Genomic DNA, 22119 nt, shown 5'->3' on the forward strand with positions numbered 1-22119 from the left:
TGTGGTAGTGTTGTTTTGTTTGGTGATGGTGTTGTATTGTTTTTTTTCTGGTGATGTGATGGTGTTGTGGTAGTGTTGTTTTGTCTGGTGATGGTGTTGTATTGTTTTTTTCTGGTGATGTGATGGTGTTGTGGTAGTGTTGTTTTGTCTGGTGATGGTGTTGTATTGTTTTTTTCTGGCGATGTGATGGTGTTGTGGTAGTGTTGTTTTGTCTGGTGATGTGATGGTGTAATAGTGTTGTGGTGGGGTAGTATTGTTTTGTCTGGTGATGTGATGGTGTAATAGTGTTGTGGTGGGGTAGTATTGTTTTGCCTGGTGTTGTGATGGTGTAATGGTGTTGTGGTGGGGTAGTATTGTTTTGTCTGGTGATGGTGTTGTATTGTTTTTTTCTGGTGATGTGATGGTGTTGTGGTAGTGTTGTTTTGTCTGGTGATGTGTGTTTGGGTGAGTTGTAACATGGAGAGTTGATACTTACCAAGTTTTGTTCACACAGTCCTCTGAACTGCTCAAATTTCTTGGTCATGAGGAGCTGTGCACTGCCCACTGCACTGCGGACTTTCCCCAACACTGCAGATAACAAGAATACATAGAGTCATACTGACACACACGTGCACAGACAGACAGGCAGGTACAGACAGGCAGGCAGACAGACAGTCAGGCAGACACTCACACACTTTGTTGGGGCATTGGGAATGCAACACCAATCAACAGAGTGTGTCAAGGAGTGTCTCTCATTGTTCCATTTAGGAACAAAACTCGAACCTAATGCTAATAAACTTTCCCCCTAGCAACTGATGTGTATCAGGTCTTCCTATACATTCATTTCAGTACATTCTCTGCCACGTACTGAGAGTCAAGGACCTTTTTGAGCACAGACACCACGCCTAAAGTTCACTAGTCCCAAGAAAGTATGGGTTTAGAACACTACCATCATAAGAGAGGAGATGTGGTTCTCTACACACTTCCCTCTATCTGTACAACCAAATTGACAGCTAGACTGCACACAAGGACATCTGTGAAAAGGATTTGTCACAGGGAGACAAGATGATTTGTGAGGGAGAAAATCTCAGCCTGTTCAAACAGGAACATCACATTAACACAGCACACCATCCCAGCAACGTTCCCAAAACAAACTCAAGCAAATGTGGGGTGTCTAGACTAGAGATGGACGTTAAGGCTTTTCCAGTATTGTCTAAACGACTACATGGGGGCCACCAAAGAGGATTACAGTGTAATGGACAGTGTTATCCTCTTTAAAGGTAGCACTCTAAGCCTGCATAGCTACTAGAGCAATACCAGTATCGCAATATTTTCTCCATGGCAAAAATGAAAACACGAAGCAGAGTCAATTGGTCCTATAAAAACCTGCTGTATGTAAAATATAGCGTGCTATAGCATGGAAAATAAATAAATGTGACTCTGGATGACAACATAATCATGTTTGTTTCCAACATTAGGGCTATTTTTCTAAAGAAGTGAAATCCGCTTCCTGTTTGTTTCTTTGCCACTATAGTAACGAGTATTGCGATTCTGGTATCGTCCCGGGCCTAATAGATACTTGGGTCTTCTTCATCCAGTATTTATGACTTTAGTCTCTGTTTTAATGCTGCATCAAAAACGAACAAACATCTGTGTTGGTGAAATTGATTAAAAATAAAATAGGATCACTGGATGATGAGGTTATGGAAATGAGATTAGGGGGCCAGCAAAACCAGATGTTTCTATGGTCCTGCAATAAATCAGATTCACTGAGATTAGGGGGCCAGCAGAACCAGATGTTTCTATGGTCCGGCACTAATCAGATTCACTGAGATTAGGGGGCCAGCAGAACCAGATGTTTCTATGGTCCTGCAATAAATCAGATTCACTGAGATTAAGGGGCCAGCAGAACCGTGTTTCTATGGTCCTGCAATAAATCAGATTCACTGAGATTAGGGGGCCAGCAGAACCAGATGTTTCTATGGTCCTGCAATAAATCAGATTCACTGAGATTAGGGGGTCAGCAGAACCGTGTTTCTATGGTCCTGCAATAAATCAGATTCACTGAGATTAGGGGGCCAGCAGAACCGTGTTTCTATGGTCCTGCAATAAATCAGATTCAATGTCAACTCTATCGTGCCAACAGTGAGAGAAATGAATGTGCAAGCACACACACACACACTGTAAATGGCAGATACATACACTCACACAAAATGACCCTTTGCTTTTTTCTTAGTTTGGTCAAGATAGTCTGATATAGCGTGCATGCTTGACTGAGATTTAGTGTGAGGACTGTTCAGTGTGTGTGTGTGTCATTTCACCCTGATGTTGAGGTGCTTATCTAATCTGGGTCTGTAATCAGGTCCAGAGTACATTAGTGTAATTCTGGAATTAGAGGCCAGCCTGTGTGTTAACCCCAGCTATTACCGCTTCATCCACTGCAGAGTGTCGGTGTGTGTGTGTGTTGTGGTTGAACCCTAGCCAGGCTTTGAGCCCTTGGGTCAGGTCAGATCATCAGGTCAGACCACTTTGTAGATCAATCCACTATCATGCTGTGGATGGTGGGGCTATATACTAAAGTGTGTCTTACCCTCCTCTGACAGCTGGTTGTCTTTGGTCTCCTGCTCCATCTGCTGGCACCAGCCCTCCATGCGACCCGTCTCTGCCTGCAGCAACTTGAGGAACCAGTGGCCGTCCCGCCGGCATGCAGGGCCTGGAGGGGGCACCGCATTAGGGTTCCCACTGCCCCCATTCTCATTCCCACTCTCCAGCCAGGGGTCCGGAGGGGGTAGGAACGAGGGATCCAGGGCCGGATCCAGGCTCTCGGCGAAGGAGTCGGAGGAGGACCGTGTGGTGGAGCGGTTGAGGAACTGCCGTAGCGGAGGTGGAGACGTACTGGTTTCAGCGGTGGGATTTGGTCCATTGCCTTGGCTGAACTGGCCGCCGCACAGGGGAGAGTCCATGGATTGGCAGGCGTTGTTGACCATGCTCTTCTTCTTGGGGGCGGGCTTGGCGTGGGAGATGACAGGGAGGTCCTGTGTGTCTGAGTCTGTCTCCTGCTTGGAGGCCATGCTACTGGAGCGACTGAGCCTGAAAAAACACAAAAGTGACATAGGAAAAAGTGGTCAATGCTGAATCAATAACAATGGTGAAAGTAGACAATGCATCTCTAACAATGTTGTCAGGGCAATGCGATATATAGTATTGGTAAACTAATATGTATAAGTAAACTTCAAGAACCAGAATGTGCCTGCAACCTAACACCAATCTCAAACTAAAGCCAAACAAAGTCAAACCAACCCTGATTGCTTCTGTATGTGAAAAAAATATCACATTGGTTATTCTTGTGTGTAAAAACAAACACCAGGGGAAAACATATGACCAAGCCTTTTCCTGCTACAAAACAAACCAAGCAATGTTCTCAATGTCAGACACTTAATCCTGGACTGATCAATACAGGTATAACACAGAACCTAGACTAGACCATAGAGATTGATACAGGGCATACCACACAGTTAACTACTTTAAAAAAATGTAGTTGCACATGGTATCCCAGTCTTTTGTGGCAAGTTCAACCTCCATCCATCTCTATGACTCATTACATGTACGGGAAAAGAGGTTGGCTGGGGAACGGGCAGTTAACAAACCCTGACCATCATCTGACCATGACTACGATCCTGCCTTCCCATTCAAGTGATAGAACAGAAAACACCAAACAAGGGGAATAGATCTGTGAAAAATACTTAGAAGTCTGAATATTCATGTATAATAGATAATAATAAACAATAAGTGAATAAGGGACATACAGTGCATTCAGAAAGTATTCAAACCCCTTGACTTAGATTTTTTTTTAAAGTTACAGCCTTATTCTAAAATAGATTAAATAGTTTTTTCCCCCCTTCATCAATCTACACACAATACCCCATAATGACAAAGCAAAAACAGGTTTTTAGAATTTTTTGCAAATGTACAAAAATTATTCAACTGAAATATCAAATGTACATAATAATTCAGATCCCTTACACAGTACCTTGTTGAAGCACCTTTGGCAGCACCTGCTTAGGTTCGTTGTCCTGTTGGAAGGTGAACCTTCACCCAGTCTGAGGTCCTGAGCGCTCTGGAGCAGGTTTTCATCAAGGATCTCTGAACTTAGCTCAACTCATTTTTGCTTTGATCCTGACTAGTCTCCTAGTCCCTGCCGCTGAAAAACATTCCCACAGCATGATGCTGCCACCACCATGCTTCACTGTAGGGATGGTGCCAGGTTTCATCAGACCAGAGAATCTTGTTTCTCATGGTCTGAGTCTTTAGGTGCCTTTTGGCAAACTCCAAGCGGGCTGTCATGTGCCTTTTACTGAGAAGTGGCTTCCGTCTGGACACTCTACCTTAAGGCCTAATTGGTGGAGTGCTGCAGAGATGGCTGTCCTTCTGGAAGCTTCTCCCATCTCCACAGAGGAACTCTAGAGACCTTCTCCCCCAATTGCTCAGTTTGGCCGGGCAGCCAGCTCTAGGAAGAGTCTTGGTGGTTCAAAACTTCTTCCATTTAAGAATGATGGAGGCCACTGTGTTCTTAGGGAGCTTCAATGCTGCAGAAACTTTAGTAACCTTCCCCAGATCTGTTCCTCGACACAATCCTGTCTCAGAGCTCTACGGACAATTCCTTCCACCTCATGGCTTGGTTTTTGCTGACATGCACTGTCAACTGTGGGATCTTATATAGACAGGTGTTTGCCTTTCCAAATCATGTCCAACCAATTGAATTTACCATAGGTGGACTTGAATCAACTTGTAGAAACATCAGGGATGATCAATTGAAACAGGATGCACCTGAACGCAATTTTGAGTCTCATAGCAAAGGGTCTGAATACTTATGTAAATAAGGTATCTGTTTTTTATAAATTAGCAAAAATGTATAAAAACCTGTTTTCACTTTGTCATTATGGGGTATTGTGTGAAGATTAGTGAGGAAAAAATATATTTAATACATTTTAGAATAAGGCTGTAACGTAACAAAATGTGGAAAAAGTCAAGGGGTCTGAATACTTTCCGAAGGCACTGTACTTTAATTGTTGGTATGGGGTGCCAATAAAGTACCATTGAGGTTTTTATTTGAAAAAAGAATACTGTTGTTTTTAAACAGTAGTTATACAATATATCCTTATATATACCCGTATATACAGTTGAAGTTAGAAGTTTACATACACGTACGTTGGAGTCATTAAAACTTTTTCAACCACCCCACAAATTTATTGTTAACAAACTATAGTTTTGGCAAGTCGGTTAGGACATCTACTTTGTGCATGACACAAGTAATTTTTCCAACAATTATTTACAGACAGATTATTTCACTGTATCACAATTCCAGTGGGTCAGAAGTTTACATACACTAAGTAGACTGTCTTTAAAAAGCTTGGAAAACTCCAGAAAATGATGTCATGGCTTTAGAAGCTTCTGATGGGTTAATTGACATAATTTGAGTCAATTGGAGGTGTACCTGTGGATGCATTTCAAGGACTACCTTCAAACTCAGCGCCTCTTTGCTTGACATCATGGGAAAATCAAAAGAAATCAGTATTGTAGACCTCCATGAAGGAGACGAGTTCTGTCTCCTAGAGATGAACATTCTTTGGTGCAAAAAGTGCAAATCAATCCCAGAACAACAGCAAAGGACCTTGTGAAGATGCTGGAGGAAACGGGTAAAAAAGTATCTATATCCACAGTAAAACTAGTCCTATATCAACATAACCTGAAAGGCCGCTCAGCAAGGAAGAAGCCACTGCTCCAAAATCGCCATAAAAAGCCAGACTACGGTTTGCAAATGCACATGGGGACAAACATCGTACTTTTTGGAGAAATGTCCTCTGGTCTGATGAAACAAAAATAGAACTGTTTTGCCATAATGACTATCGTTATGTCTGGAGGAAAAAGGGGGAGGCTTGCAAGCCGAAGAACACCATCTGAACCGTGAAGCACGGGGGTGGCAGCATCATGTTGTGGGGGTGCTTTGCTGCAGGAGGGACTGGTGCACTTCACTAAATAGATGGCATAATGAGGAAGAAAAATTATATGGATATATTGAAGCAACATCTCAAGACATCAGTCAGGAAGTTGAAGCTTGGTCGCAAATGGGTCTTCCAAATGGACAATGACCCCAAAGTTGTGGCAAAATGGCTTAAGGACAACAAAATCAAGGTATTGGAGAGGCCATCACAAAGCCCTGACCTCAACCCTACAGAAAATTTGTGGGCAGAACTGAAAAAGCGTGTGCGAGCAAGGAGGCCTACAAACCTGACTCAGTTACACCAGCTCTGTCAGGAGGAATGGTTCGAAATTCACCCAACTTATTGTGGGAAGCTTGTGGAAGGCAACCCGAAACATTTGACCCAAGTTAAACAATTTAAAGGCAATGCTACCAAATACTAATTGAGTGTATGTAAACTTCTGACCCACTGGGAATGTGATGAAATAAATAAAAGCTGAAATAAATTATTCTCTCTACTATTTTTATTCTGACATTTCACATTCTTAAAATAATGTGGTGATCCTAACTGACCTAAGACAGGGAATTTTTACTAGGATTAAATGTCAGGAATTGTGAAAAACTGAGTTCAAATGTATTTGGCTAAGGTGTATGTAAACTTCTGACTTCAACTGTATATATACACACACACGTTTTGTTTGAGTCAAGTAAGACAAAGCTCTTTGTTTAAGCTCTTTCTACGATATCAACTGATACAGGCCACATTCAGAAGTAATCAAATTGTGAGAGAATTCTGACAACCAACTTCACAACACTCTGCATGCAAACTAGGAGTTCCCTCCCGTACCTGATACATATATAAATGTACTATAAATTGTGCCTTCCTGTATTATACTTATGCTACAATGTTAATTCCATTCTCCTGAGCCATTTACTTCATGCTCGTATTCTTGTGTTTTCTTATTGTTGTTGCATTGTCGTGAAGGAATCTGCAATTAATCATTTCATTGGATGGTTATACCATGTGTATCCTGTACATACAACTAATAAAACGTAAAACTTCAAAGAGAGGGAACAAAGGGGACTAAAGCCGAATGTGTGGCATGCAAGGACTTCCTGGCATTCAAAATATCACAAAACTATGTTAACTACCCGACAAGTACTACGCTACAGCACTACAGAATGACCTTCAAATCTTGCATGTAAATGCTGTATGCTCTTGGCAACATAACAGGCATGTAACTTTTCTCACATTATGGAAATTCTCTCAGTAACTACATTAAAGTGGCCCCTCAGGGATGAATACAAATAGGTAACATTATTGTGTGGAGCAGAAATATTATTTCCTTATGGGAAATGGTTGACATGTCATGACTGGGGGGGACAGGAAGTGCTGTTACTTACTGCCAGCCGTCGTCGGCCTGTATTCCGATTGACTGGAATCTGGCCAATGGTGGTGTCGGTGTCTCCACTCGTTGGACTTCCTCCTGAATGCAATCAACCTGGCAACCAATCAGAAAACACAGTCATCAAAAGGTTGAATTTGGTGGTCGTCCAGAATTCCAAGATTAAAATGACATATCAATGTGGTTCTTGAGACATTAAACACTTCTCCTAGCATTGTGAGATCTGACCATTTGCGGAGTGCGAATGAAAAAAAAGGACTACCTGTCTCATTCCAAACCTTGAACACTTGAGTATGAAAAAGTAAACATTTTAAATAATGAAGCGAAACCATAATGTTTGCCTCAGGCAAACATGGGGAGTACTGTTTAGGGTTTTTCATTTTCCAGATGGCACACTTTAAAAATTCAGCAAGCCCCATATGAGCTGTAAGCACAACAAAAATCCATACTGCATCAGTGCAGTACAGTGTTTGGTTATTCCTTAAAACAAGCAATGGTTAGGTTTAATACCCTCTAAATATGAGCCCAAGGTAAATGTACATATTTTGACAAATTGAGAAATTTAGTATTGCACATTCAGTGGAAATCTGTTCTTTGGTCTGATGAGTCCAAATTTGAGATTTTTGTGAGACGCAGAGTAGGTAAACGGATGATCTCCACATGTGTGGTTCCCACCGTAAAGCATGGAGGGGGAGGTGTGATGACACTGATTTATTTAGAATTCAAGGCACACTTAACCAGCATTACTACCACAACATTCTGCAGCGATACGCCATCCCATCTGGCTTGCGCTTAGCGGGACTATAATTTGTTTTTCAACAGGACAATGACCCAAAACACACCTCCAGGCTGTGTAAGGGCTATTTGACCAAGGAGAGGGATGGAGTGCTGCATCAGATGACCTGGCCTCCACAATCACCGGACCTCAACCCAAATGAGATAGTTTGGGATGAGTTGGACCGCAGACTGAAGGAAAAGCAGCCAACAAGTGCTCAGCATATGTGGGAACTCCTTCAAGACTGTTGGAAAAGCATTCCTCATGAAGCTGGTTGAGAGAATGCAAAGAGTGTGCAAAGCTGTCAAGGCAAAGGGTGGCTACTTAGAAGAATCTCAAATATAAAATACATTTTGATTTGTTTAACACTTTTGGTTACTGCATGATTCCATATGTGTTATTTCATAGTTTGTCTTCATTATTATTCTACAATGTAGAAAATAGTAAAAATAAAGGAAACCCTTGAATTAGTAGGTGTCCAAACTTTTGACTGGTACTATATTCATTGCTGTTGTCAAGGAAACAATAGTAGTACACACCCACACATCTTAGGATTTGAACCAGCAGCCAATTGGTTGCTGCACGCCAGTCCATTGCTGGGCCTTAACCATACTGCCACAGAAACTCTAGCTCCACTACTGTGATGTTACTGACTAATGTAACGTTACGTTAATGACTCTAACTTCACTGACGATACCTTAAATCTAGACGTTCCGCTAGCGGAACACCTGCTCCAATATCCAATGATAGGCGTGGCGTGAATTACAAATTCCTCAAAAATCATTTTTTTTTTTTTCAAACATATGACTATTTTACACCATTTTAAAGACAAGACTCGCCTTTATCTAACCACACTGTCCGATTTCAAAAAGGCTTTACAGCAAAAGCAAAACATTAGATTATGTCAGCAGAGTACCCAGCCAGAAATAATCAGACACCCATTTTTCAAGCTAGCATATAATGTCACAAAAAACAAAACCACAGCTAAATGCAGCACTAACCTTTGATGATCTTCATCAGATGACACTCCTAGGACATTATGTTATACAATACATGCATGTTTTGTTCAATCAAGTTCATATTTATATCAAAAAACAGCTTTTTACATTAGCATGTGACTAGCATGTGACTAGCATTCCCACCGAACACTTCCGGTGAATTTACTTAATTACTCACGATAAACGTTCACAAAAAACATAACAATTATTTTAAGAATTATAGATACAGAACTCCTTTATGCAATCGCTATGTCCGATTTTAAAATAGCTTTTCGGTGAAAGCACATTTTGCAATATTCTGAGTAGATAGCCTGGCCATCACGGGCTAGCTATTTTGACACCCACCAAGTTTGGCCCTCACCAAACTCAGATTTACTATAAGAAAAATTGGATTACCTTTGCTGTTCTTTGTCAGAATGCACTCCCAGGACTTCTACTTCAATAACAAATGTTGGTTTGGTTCCAAATAATCCATAGTTATATCCAAATAGCGGCGTTTTGTTCGTGCGTTCAAGACACTATCCGAAGGGTAAAGAAGGGTGACGCGCCCAGCGCGTTTTGTGACAAAAAATGTCAAAATATTCTATTACCGTACTTCGAAGCATGTCAAACGCTGTTTAAAATCAATTTTTATGCAATTTTTCTCGTAAAAAAGCGATAATATTCCGACCGGGAAACCCTGTTTCCGTTCAAAGACGAAAAAATAAAAACATGGAGTCGTCTCGTGCACGTGCCCCCAGTCTCATTGTTCTCAGACCGACCACTATCCAAATGCGCTACTGTTTTTCAGCCATGGCCTGCAAAGTCATCATTCAATGTTCAGGTGCCTTCTGAGAGCCTATGGGAGCGTTAGAAAATGTCACGTTACAGCAGAGATCCCCTGTTTTGGATAGAGATGATCAAGAAGGCCAAGAAATAGTCAGAGAGGGCGCTTCCTGTTTGGAATCTTCTCAGGTTTTGGCCTGCCAAATGAGTTCTGTTATACTCACAGACACCATTCAAACAGTTTTAGAAACGTTGGAGTGTTTTCTATCCAAAGCAAATAATTATATGCATATTCTAGTTTCTGGGCAGGAGTAATAATCAGATTAATTGGGTACGTTTTTTATCCGGCCGTGAAAATACTGCCCCCTATCCATAACAAGATAACGTCACTGACTAACGGCGCTCGTAACGACACTCCTACCTGTATGCCTATGGAGGAAAGCTTCCTCTGGGGCACGATGTCCACACGGGGCTCCTCTGCCATCAGGTTCCCCCTGTTGGTGCCTGTCGTCTTCAAGGGTTCACGCTGGGAGTCGTTGGTGTCAGTCCCGGTGGTGGTGTGGTGGACGGTGGTGGTGATGGGTTCCCGGGGGGTGGCGACGGGTACGGGGATGGGCCAAGGGATACCCCGAGCCAAGCTGTTGGCGCGTGTGCTGTCGAGGCTGTCGGAGGAGTTGCTGTGGGCTTGGCTGGACTGACTGGTAATGGTCTTGCTGCGGCGATCACGCTCAGACTGGTGGTCCAGGTAGGTTTCCTGGGCTGACTCAGTGCTACTCTGCACCGTCACAGAGATGTAGGGCTTGGAGGTGGTGCGGGGCGGCACGGGCGGTGGCGCCGGCTTCTTACAGGTGGTGATGCATGTGGAGACTGGAGAGAGAGAGAGAGTGTGAGAGAGAGAGGGAGCAAAAGAGCATGAGAGAGCTTCCTATGTAGTGTGGACACCAATTTTGAAGGTTCCAAACTTCCTCAATTTAAGAATGATGGAGGTCACTGTGTTCTTGGGGACCGTTAATTCTACAGAAATGTTTTGGTTCCCTTCCCCATATCTGTGCCTCGACACAATCCTGTCTTGGAGCTCTACGGAATAATTCCTTCATAGCATGGTTTTTGCTCTGACATGCACTGTCAACTGTGGGACCTTATATAGACAGGTGTGTGCCTTTCCAAATCATCTCTAATCAATTGAATTTAACACAGGTGGACTCCAATCAAGTTGTAGAAACATCTCAAGGATTATCAATGGAAACAGGAGGCACCTGAGCTAAATTTCACATCTCATAGCAAAGGGTCTGAATACTATTTCTGTTTAGTATTTTTAATACATTTGTCTAAAAACGTCAAAAAATGTCTAAAAACTTGTTTCCATTGTAGAAGACAATCTAATTGAGTGACTGCTGATGCACAACCAACTTTTGAAATTGCACATTGTGTATTCTATTATTCTAATTCTCAACAGTAAGTTGAGACCTTGACTGAGTCATGTCCCCCCCCCAGCTGCCCATCCCTGGTCTAATGCATTCAGTGATGAATATCACACATTGTATACAATATATATATTTTTGCTCTTCCCAGACAGGGGTCAGGGGTGAAACTAATCCAAAATAGCGCAGTCAATCACCATGCAGGACAAAGTGTCAAAGTGGCACTGTTGCCTTTTGATCACCCCACGTCAAGTCTTCCTCATGAAATAAGAGTGGGATGAGTGCACTTCACAAAAATGCAGTGGTTGCTGTGGGATCTTTACAATAGATATATACAATGGAAACCTTACTTGACACCTAATGGAGGCTGTATCTGACACCATCTATAGACTTGATAGGGCAGAGAGGAGCAACCAGGATCTCGAACTCAAGTGGTGGTCAGGAATGTCATTGTAAACAATCCGAGTCAGCCTGTTCCCCTAATGACTAATCAGTGCCAAAACAGCATTCAAATCTAGGACGGGATAAGTGACTTCTCAAATTATAGGCCAGCTGACAGGCAACCACATTGACTCAAAATTATCCTCAAATAATGTCATACAATTTTAGTCTAGCATCATGCAACAGACGACTCTGAGTGGATCTATTTTGAGTGTTTAAAAATGAGTATAGCTGCCTTTGACAGAGGACATCTGCCTCACCAAAACAACAATGTTTACTGTAGCCCAAATAATGGCTTTGACACAACTTTGCTTCCTTGTTTTCCACTCCGTATGGAGGGGATACGTAGCAGGCTTCTAGAGGAGGGTTAGTAAGGACATAGGCTTAGTGGGGGAGCTAGCATTTTTGGAGCTTGGGGTGGGTTTGGCAAAGGTCTGAGTGTGCCAAAGGAAAAATGTTCACATGAATGTAACCAATGCGCATGCTGACATCACCGCCGCACAAGACAATGGATTTTGTCTGAGGACACTTTGCTTTCCAGTAAGAATTCCTTTGGTGTGTCCTAAGATGGCTCTGGACGTGTCAAGTTGTGCAGGCTCGAATTACCATATTTTAATACTATTTGAAAGTAAAGATGAATTTAGCCTGGTGTAATTCTATCTACCCAGAGATATTTATTATATCAAAAGTGAGTTGAACATCCTCAATGACAGGCAGTTGCAGCTGTAGGCTAGATGTAGCATGTAACAAGCACTGGCATGACATGGCACAGTCACTTTTTGGACATCGAAGTCAACATGTGATCACCTATTTAAGTTATAAGTAATGAACAAAGCTAAATAGTTAATAGCCATGATCTTCTTCTAGCACATTCCCTTAGGCGTTTTTCGAAATGTTTCACCCTTGGCCTAAAGGAAACGTGTACGACAATGACAGCTTTTTTCGAAATAACTTAACCTTGGCTAACCGTACAGGCTTTGACATGCATTTTAAAACCTAACATTGCTATGCTAGTAATATCTCCCTATGGCTGTAAATCTCAGCTACTTGACAGGGGCTTTTTGAACCCTACGAGCAGCATAAACACGTGAGTGAGCTTGGAAGAAAACACTCAAAACAAAAGATCTGTTGTGCAGCTTGATCCACAGACTTAAAGCTTTACAGGACTTATAGCCTTTGTGTGTGTCGCGGCCTCACCAAATGATACGCTCACATGAGCTCACTCTCGTCTCACTGCAAAGCGGCAAGCTAATGTTTACACTGCCTCTCGTTGCTCTGTCAAAGTGCAGGCTACAACCTCGGTAAGGTTCTGTGGCCGCAGAGCGCACACTATTGACTGTTCATTTGCCCTTAGTTTAGGGATCCCCCTTGTTCCTGTGGATATGCCCTTCCCTGTGCACGCTCTAGACAGTCGACCATTAGGGTCAGGGCTGATTAGGGAGGCCACCGCTCCACTAGACATGGTTACGCAGGAGGTCTCTTCCTTATTGATTCTCCTGCGTTTCCCGTGGTGCTGGGCCTATCCTGGTTGGCCTGTCACAACCCCACTATTTCGTGGCAACAGAGGGCTCTCAAGGGGTGGTAACGAGAGTGCTCAGGGAGGTATGTGGGGGTTTCCATCGGTGCGACTACGGTGGAAAGTCCAGACCAGGTCTCCACTGTGTGCATCCCCTCAGAATATGCCGATTTGGCTCTCGCCTTCTGTAAGAAGTGGGCGACTAAATTACCACCTCATCGACGGGGGGATTGTGCGATAAATCTTCTGGTAGACGCAGCACTTCCCAGAAGTCACGTGTATCCTCTGTCACAGGAGGAAACGGTGGCTATGGAAACATATGTTTCCGAAACCCTGGGGCCGGGATACATTCGGCCCTCCACTTCACCTGCCTCCTCGAGTTTATTTTTTGTGAAGAAGAAGGATGGGGATCTGCGCCCGTGTATTGACTATCGAGGTATAAATCAGATGACTGTGAGGTACAGCTACCCGCTGCCTCTCATCGCCAGTATGATCGAGTCAATGCACGGGGCGCGCTTCTTCACAAAATTGGATCTCAGGAGCGCTTACAACCTGGTGCGTATCCGAGAGGGGGACGAGTGGAAGACGGCATTTAGTACCACCTAAGGGCACTATGAGTACCTCGTCATGCCGTACGGGTTGATGAATGCTCCATCAGTCTTCCAGTCTGTCTCCTTCCTAGGGTACCGCATTTCCACATCAGGGGTGGAGATGGAGAATGATCGCATTTCAGCCGTGCGTAATTGGCCAACTCCCACCACGGTAAAGGAAGTGCAGCAGTTTCTAGGGTTTGCCAACTACTACCGGAGGTTTATCAGGGGTTTTGGTCAGGTAGCAGCTCCCATTACCTCACTGCTGAAGGGGGGACCGGTGCGGCTGCAGTGGTCGGCTGAGGCGGACAGGGCTTTTGGTCACCTGAAGGCTCTTTTTCCCTGGGCTCCTGTGCTGGCTCATCCGGATCCCTCTTTGGCGTTCATAGTGGAGGTGGACGCGTCCGAGGCTGGGATAGGAGCCGTGATCGCCACCAAGCTCCGTCCCTGTGCTTTCTTTTTGAAGAAGCTCAGCCCGGCGGAGCAAAACTATGATGTGGGGGACCGGGAGCTGTTGGCTGTGGTCAAGGCTCTGAAGGCGTGGAGACATTGGCTTGAGGGGGCTAAATACCCTTTTCTCATCTGGACTGACCACCGCAATCTGGAGTACATCCGGGCGGCGAGGAGACTGAACCCTCGCCAGGCAAGGTGGGCCATGTCCTTTACTCGTTTTGTTTTCACTCTGTCCTACAGACCAGGTTCCCAGAACACTAAGGCAGACGCACTGTCCCTGATGTATGACACAGAGGAGCAGTCCATGGATCACACTCCCATACTTCCGGCCTCTTGCCTGGTGGCACTGGTGGTGTGGGAGTTGGACGCGGACATAGAGCGGGCGTTACGCACAGAGCCCACTCCCCCCCCAGTGTCCAACTGCGGCGCCTGTACGTTCCGTCTGCTGTCCGCGACCGTTTGATCTATTAGGACCACACGTCACCCTCCTCTGGTCACCCTGGCATCGGTTGGACGGTGCGTTGCCTTCGTGGGAAGTACTGGTGGTCCACCTTGGCCAAGGACGTGAGGGTTTATGTTTCCTCCTGCTCGGTGTGCGCCCAGTGCAAGGCTCCCAGGCACCTGCCCAGAGGGAAGTTACAACCCCTACCCGTTCCACAATGGCCGTGGTCGCACCTGTCAGTGGACTTCCTGACAGATCTTCCTCCAACACAGGGCAACACCACGATCCTGGTCGTTGTGGATCGGTTTTCTAAGTCCTGCCGTCTCCTCCCTTTGCCCGGTCTCCCTACGGCCCTACAGACTGCGGAGGCCCTGTTCACTCACGTCTTCTGGCACTACGGGGTGCCTGAGGATATAGTCTCTGATCGGGGTCCCCAGTTCACGTCCAGGGTCTGGAAAGCGTTCATGGAACGTCTGGGGGTCTCGGTCAGCCTCACCTCAGGTTTTCACCCCGGAGGTAACGGGCAGGTGGAGAGAGTAAATCAGGATGTGGGTAGGTTTCTGCAGTCATATTTCCAGGACCGGCCGGGGGAGTGGGCGGCGTTCATCCCCTGGGCAGAGATGGCCCAAAATTCACTCCTCCACTAATCTCTCTCCTTTCCAGTGCGTACTGGGGTATCAGCCGGTTCTGGCACCGTGGCATCAGAGCCAGATCGAAGCTCCTGCGGTGGACAAATGGTTTAAGCGCTCGGAGGAGGCCTGGGATGCCGCCCATGTGCACCTGCATCGGGCCGTGAGGCGGCAGAAGGCGAGCGCCGACCGCCACCGCAGTGAGGCCCCGGTGTTCGCACCGGGGGACCAGGTCTGGCTCTCGACCCGAAACCTGCCCCTCCGCCTGCCTTGCCGGAAGCTGGGTCCGTGGTTTGTGGGGCCATTTAAAGTCCTGAGGAGACTGAACGAGGTAAGCTACAGGTTACAGCTTCCCCCAGATTATCGCATTAATCCCTTGTTCCATGTGTCTCTCCTCAGGCCGGGGGTGGCTGGTCCAGTCGAGGAACCTGAGGTGCAGCAGGTTCCGCCACCCCCTCTGGACATCGAGGGGGCCCCGGCGTATGCTGTTGGAGCCATCCTGGACTCGAGGCGTCGGGCGAGGGGCCTTCAGTACCTCGTGGAGTGGGAGGGGTACGGTCTGGAGGAGAGATGCTGGGTGCCGGTGGAGGCCATCCTGGACCCTTCGTTGGTACGGGATTTCCACCGTCTCCATCCGGATCGCCCTGCGCCTCGTCCTCCGGGTCGTCCCAGAGGTCGGTGTTGGCGCACTGCTGGAGCCGCGCGTCAAGGTGGGGGTACTGTCACGACTTCCGCTGAAGTCGGTCCCTCTCCTTGTTCGTTCGGCGGTCGACGTCACCGGCCTTCTAGTCATCGCCGATCCACTTTTCATTTTCCATTTGTTTTGTCTTTGTTTTACACACCTGGTTTCAATCCCCCAATTACCTGTTCATTATTTAACCCTATGTTCCCCCATGTTTGTTTGTGAGTGATTGTTTCTATGTAGGTAGGTCCGTTATTGTGGGCTCGGTTTTTGTATTACATTTATTATATGTTGAGTAAAATACGTTTATTTACTCATATCTGCTGTCCTGCGCCTGACTCCTATACACCAGCTACACATAGACCTCCTGACACATATTGTCTCAAAGGTTATAATCGTCTCATCCTTGTCTCACAGTGAGATACGATCTTTCCTACTCTTCTCACAGTAAATGTAAGGCACACCGCTAAAAGAGTGGTCGAAGCAAAAAATGCATTGCACAAATAGTGCATGAATCCCATGAAGTCCAAGAGCAAGATGGGGCCTTCACTTGGAATGCAACAACAATACACATAATGTTAGAAATAGATAGGTATCACATTGGCAATGAACACACCAGCATGACGGGTTGAACCCTGAATGAAGGATGCTCTTCGGAAATCTGTGGCCTTCACTATTCCATCACTATGAGGAAAAGCAACACTATACCCAGTTGCTCCTGTCTCTTCTCATACTTTACACGTTGCCTCACCTCACACATATCTGGTCAAATAGTGAAACAACAACATTCATTCCCCACAACAGTAGAGCATTATAACCGTACAACAACAATAGTACATAGCTTGTGTAAGGATGAGAATAAGTTCATCTTTCCAATGTAGTCATCCATCTCCTCATTGACATACCATTGATACCATAACAAGTAACTACCTGGCTATACAGCCCCAGGAAAGAGTCCTCACGCTCTGCCCGCCCCATAAATCACTCACACTAGTCTATGACCATAGACTCCCTTACAGCGAGGCCAACTGCTTTGGGAGAAAATAAAGGATCATTTTCTAAAAAGAATCAGAAGGCAACACATGCTGTGGAGATGTACTGCCTTGTCAACTGCTGTGAGTGGTTGCTTCCTCTGTGTTAGTTAGGCAGTGTGTCATACTATGGGACTGTTGGTCAAACTTGATATTGCAAAGACCCTGTACCAGAGTAAATACCTGGGTTATAAATTATAATCTATGTAATTAAGGAAATGCTCTTATGCAGTGCTTACCACCTAAGTTTTAGAAAATGTATTTCAACAGGTAAGCACCATACGGCTGGTGCAAGACAATTAACATTTACAATTAAGTAAGATTGTATGACATAAATAATCTTGTAAATTAGGGAAAGTGTTTCCCTGCTGTTTAATGTTATAAAGTACCAGACATATACTATATTCCATAGTTTATAACAGACAGCCATGTCAGAGGAAGATGGTGCTGATAGTGGGACCAGTGACCACTGCCTGCCTGCCACCTCGAATAACAGAGATGTTCCCTGGGCTGGAGGGAGACCAGTGACCACTGCCACCTCTAATAACAGAGATGTTCCCTGGGCTGGAAGGGCTTGCTGTCGTAATGGCAGCTATGTGACATGCTGGCTCCGCTCCGGATTCCATTCTGCACTGTGTGTGTGTGTGTGTGTGTGTGCGTGTGCGTGTGCGGCTGTGTGCGTGTGACAGGGTTTGGATGCCTTCCCTGCCCTATGGGTTCCAAGTGTCATAGCACGCTTGCATCAATCTAAACAGAATTTACCCTTGGGTAGAAAACCCATAAAATCAGCTTTTCTTACAACTGGAAAATCATAAATGACCTCCTCTTCTCAGATTACATAGGACTAGGACATCATTTATTTTGGGCTAGAGGGATATTGAGGTCCTACAGTATTTTGGTTAGCCGGCTATAAACTACATTATCTTCAGAAACTATTCACACCACTTGACTTTTTCCAAATTTTGTGTTACAAAGTGGGATTCAAATTAATTTAATTGTCATATTTGGTCAACAATCTACGCAAAAAAGGGACATTTTTGCAAATACAGAAATACACCTCATTTACATAAGTATTCAACCCCCTGAGTCAATACATGTTAGAATCACTTTTGGCAGTGATTACAGCTGTGAATCTTTCTGGGTAAATATATATATTTTTTAAATAATATGTTTATTATTTTCCAATAAAAAATAAATAAAAAAAGACAGCGATATTGACATTCATTGTATTGTTGAATGGGATAGCCAATTTAGAGAACAAAACAAAACTTAACTCACACATACACAAAATAAAACAAAATCCTATTAGGCGGTACATGTATAAGAAGACAGCATATAGTCATTACAAGCAGTGTAGTTAAGCCAAAATAAATATTGAGTGGAGTACAGCACAGAGTAGCAGCAGATCATCAACCCAGTTATGAAGCAGGACTAGACCATTTATCCAGTATCGGCTGCCATATTTTGATCAATGGCCTTCTCTGCGTCAAGAGCAATTACCACTGCCTCAACTTTATGATCATGATACATTACGTTGAAAAGGCGTCTCAAATTGTAGTATATATGTCAGCTTGGGATAAAACCTGTCTGGTCAGGGTGTATGATGTCAGAAATATATTTTTTCAATCGGTTTGCCAATATCTTTGTCAATACCTTATTTTCTATGGGGAGTAACGACACGGGGCGATAAGACGACATCTCCGTGAAATCTCTATCTTTTTCAAGATCAGTGCTATTGTAGCCTCATACAGTGTTTGTGGGAGTTTGGCATTTTCTTTGGAATGTTTAAACATTCGCAACATAAGTGGAGCTAGACTGGTGCAGTACTTCTTATAGAATTCTATTACATATCCATCGGGCCCAGGGGCCTTGCTGTTTGGAAATTGTGCTATCGCTGTGTTAATTTCCTCTAAAGTTATTCCAGCACCGAGTGCAGCAGCTGCCCCCCTTGCCTTAGCTGTCTTGCTAATAATTTATGTGGTTTGTCACCCCTTTCAAAATAACTTTGTTGCGTTCTAGCAAGTAAAGATCCCATCAGTTTCGAAAGGATGGCATTGTATTCATATTTCAACTTTGTGATCTTCTCAATGACTGCATTCAAGGAATTCATCCTAAAAACATTCTCCTGTTCCCCTAACTCTCTTTCAATTTCTCTCAGCCTAGTATTGGCGCGTTTCTTCCTCTCTGATGTAGAAGAAATAATGTAACCTCTATAACCTCTATAGGCTGTAACACAGCCTATAGAGATTCCCAATGGGTGGAGTCATCAACATCCCCCGTGTCGTTAGCTCCGAGGAAAAAGGCAATCTGCTCCTTCAAATACTGACAAAAAGTTTCATCTTTCAACAAGTATGCGTCTAACAGGCTGACTACACCACTCACGTCGTGTGCGCAAGTGTTGCAAAATAAATTTAGAAATCTATGTTATTCAATTGCAACTGCTCGCGGGCGTCAATGCGCGTCTGCATTGCCAAAGGCTAAAATAGAAGTCAGTTCTATTTGTGAAGCAAATCGCGCTGTAAGTCCTGCCTCTCCCATCTCCTCATTGGTTTATAGAAGCAGGTACCCACGTGCCATCTCCTCATTGGTGTGTGTATACCCACGTGGTTGATTTTGTGTTTACTTGGGTTATCTTTGTGTAATATTTACATTTGTTTGATGATCTGAAACATTTAAGTGTGACAAATGTGCAAAAAAAATAAGAAATCAAGAAGTGGGCAAATACTTTTTCACAGCACTGTAAGTCCCAATTTCTGGTCAAAAAGACATAGGCAGGAAATTCAAACACATTCTTGGCCTGCATTTGGCCATTTAGCCGGTTGACACAACCGTTCTGTATCCACAGCCAGGGAGCTTTCTTGACAAGAACAGATCGGCCTCTTTTGGGTTGTCAAACGTACAAGGAATCCATATCGGATGTTGGCCACCCTGCATTTCTTGCGTAACTCATCATACTCTTTCCGTCGGTTCCTCACCTCCAAAGTAAGATCTGGGTAGAAAGACACCCTCGCTCCGTTGTAGTTAAGGGGGAACTTTTGACTAGCCAGCTTGAGGATGAGATCCCTAGTCTGGGGATTGTGCAGCCGTGCAATGAATGGCCTTGGTGGCGCGCCCTTGGCCGGCTTCGTTACCTGTGATCTGTGTGCGCGGTCGATCAGGATGGCCGTTTTGAAGTGTTCGCTCCCCAGCAATGCCGGTATCAGCCCTGAGACAAATTCAGTGGGTTACCCTTTCTCAGTGTCCTCCTGGATCCCAAATATTCGGATGTTCTGGTGTCTTGAATGCGATTCGAGCATTTCCAATCGGGCTTTCAGGGTTTTGTTATAATTTTTGTACGTTTTTTTTATTTTTACGTTGTGCACTGTTTCTCTAAGTCCTGTAGCCTGGCCTCGTGATCGACTGTCGTCTGCTCAACCTCATGCACCCTGCCCTTAGTTGCCTTCACAGTTTCAGTCAAAGTCCCAATACTATTTTAGATGTCAGCCAACCTTGTGTCCACCATTTTGCTTAGTGAATTTATAGCAGCCAGTGGGTCACTTTGAGCAGATTCTGTGGGGAACTCTTGGGAGCTAGCATTTTCAGCTAACTCCTCGTGGGTCGGCGATGTTGAAATTGGTTCGTTGTCTATCTCATTGAAATTATCTTGTTTAGCGCCCCCTTTTTTTGGTGCATAAACATGTCAGGAGTAAATGAACACATGAAAGTGAATGACCCATTGTAAACCATATCGGCCTGATAGATTCTTAACGTGGATGGTGCCAAACCCTGGGCTTCACACTGGCTATACCACTCAGACACACATCTGTAATTAGCTGTGGGACACAGTTCTTCATCGGAATTGCCCTCTATAGGTGGTTTCTTTCTGTTGTGCTGATAGTCCTCTACGGCAGGGTTTCCCAAACTTGGTCCTTGGCCCCCCCGGGTGCACGTTTGGTTTTTGCCCTTGCGCAGCTTTTTCCAAACTCAGTCCTGGGGACCCCAAGGGGTGCAAGTTTTGGTTTTTGCCCTAGCACTACACAGCTGATTCAAATAATCAACTAATCATCAAGCTTTTAATATTTTAAATCAACTGTGTAGTGCTAGGGCAAAAACAAAAACGGGCATCCCTTGGGGTCCCGAGGACCGAATTTTGGAAACGCTGCCCTAGCACTATGCAGCTGATTCAAAGAATCAACACTTTTGATGATGAGTTAGTTATTTGAATCAGCTGTGTAGCGTTAAGGAAAAAAAAAATAACCGTGGACCCAGGAACAATTTTGGGAAACCTTGCTGTATGGCAACAATGATGCTAAACAAAAAAAATTTGTAATATTGCACACAATTCCCACAGTCATTCTTACCGGTCTTACCTTGTGACTAACAGATTTGCTTTCACTGGTTCAGGGCGATATAGACATTATGCCCATTTTATTTGTATAGCTTACATAGCCAATAGCCTACATTACAAGTGAGGTTTCTTCGTTGACAATGAGAATTGATTGCCAAGACATATCAATATGAACAACTTCTCCTTGGCTATAGGGCAGGCTATTTCACAGAAATGTAGAATGAAGTTGCTCAGATAAACCTAGATACCTTATTGGTAATAGCCTACACAAAAACAAAATACATTTTACATTTTCATTTAACATACGCTCTTATCCATAGCGACGTACAGTTAAATACAATATGATCCGCCTTTCGCACACAATAATGAATGAAACCTGACTTTACATTGGGCAACATCGCGCGCGCTCTGATCTCGATTGTCGATTATTGCGCACCTATAGACAGTGGCCAAATGTTATACCTCAGTGAACTAACTCAACTGTGTCCTCGCCGCAGGTTTACTTTCAAAATCAAATAGCAGCGGCTACAGTAACGTATCCATACAGTAGCCTATCCTTTGCGTCACATGCTCGAACCATATAGAATGCAGAGCTGTTCAGGACTTGAGAAGCGATTGAGATAGACATTTCCAGAAAAGTCACATGATTGGCACCAAACACTTACCCTCGTAGCCTATCAGAAG

General features: G+C 44.4%; 1 protein-coding gene across 2 annotated transcripts in view; it reads right to left on the minus strand.

Moving 5' to 3' along the window:
- The window catches only part of LOC106583601 (disks large-associated protein 4), a 203558-nt gene that overhangs the window by 12678 nt on the left and 168761 nt on the right, over positions 1–22119 (minus strand). For both annotated transcript variants that reach the window (XM_045705451.1, XM_045705450.1), the window contains 4 exons: positions 10325–10770; positions 7364–7461; positions 2570–3069; positions 476–567 (listed from right to left, as the gene is read on the minus strand). In XM_045705451.1, the coding sequence (XP_045561407.1) occupies positions 476–567; positions 2570–3069; positions 7364–7461; positions 10325–10770 (1136 nt within the window). The remainder of the gene's footprint in view (positions 1–475; positions 568–2569; positions 3070–7363; positions 7462–10324; positions 10771–22119) is intronic.

This window comes from Salmo salar, chromosome ssa22 (assembly GCF_905237065.1).
Source record: "Salmo salar chromosome ssa22, Ssal_v3.1, whole genome shotgun sequence".
In the NCBI taxonomy this organism is placed as follows: domain Eukaryota; kingdom Metazoa; phylum Chordata; class Actinopteri; order Salmoniformes; family Salmonidae; genus Salmo; species Salmo salar.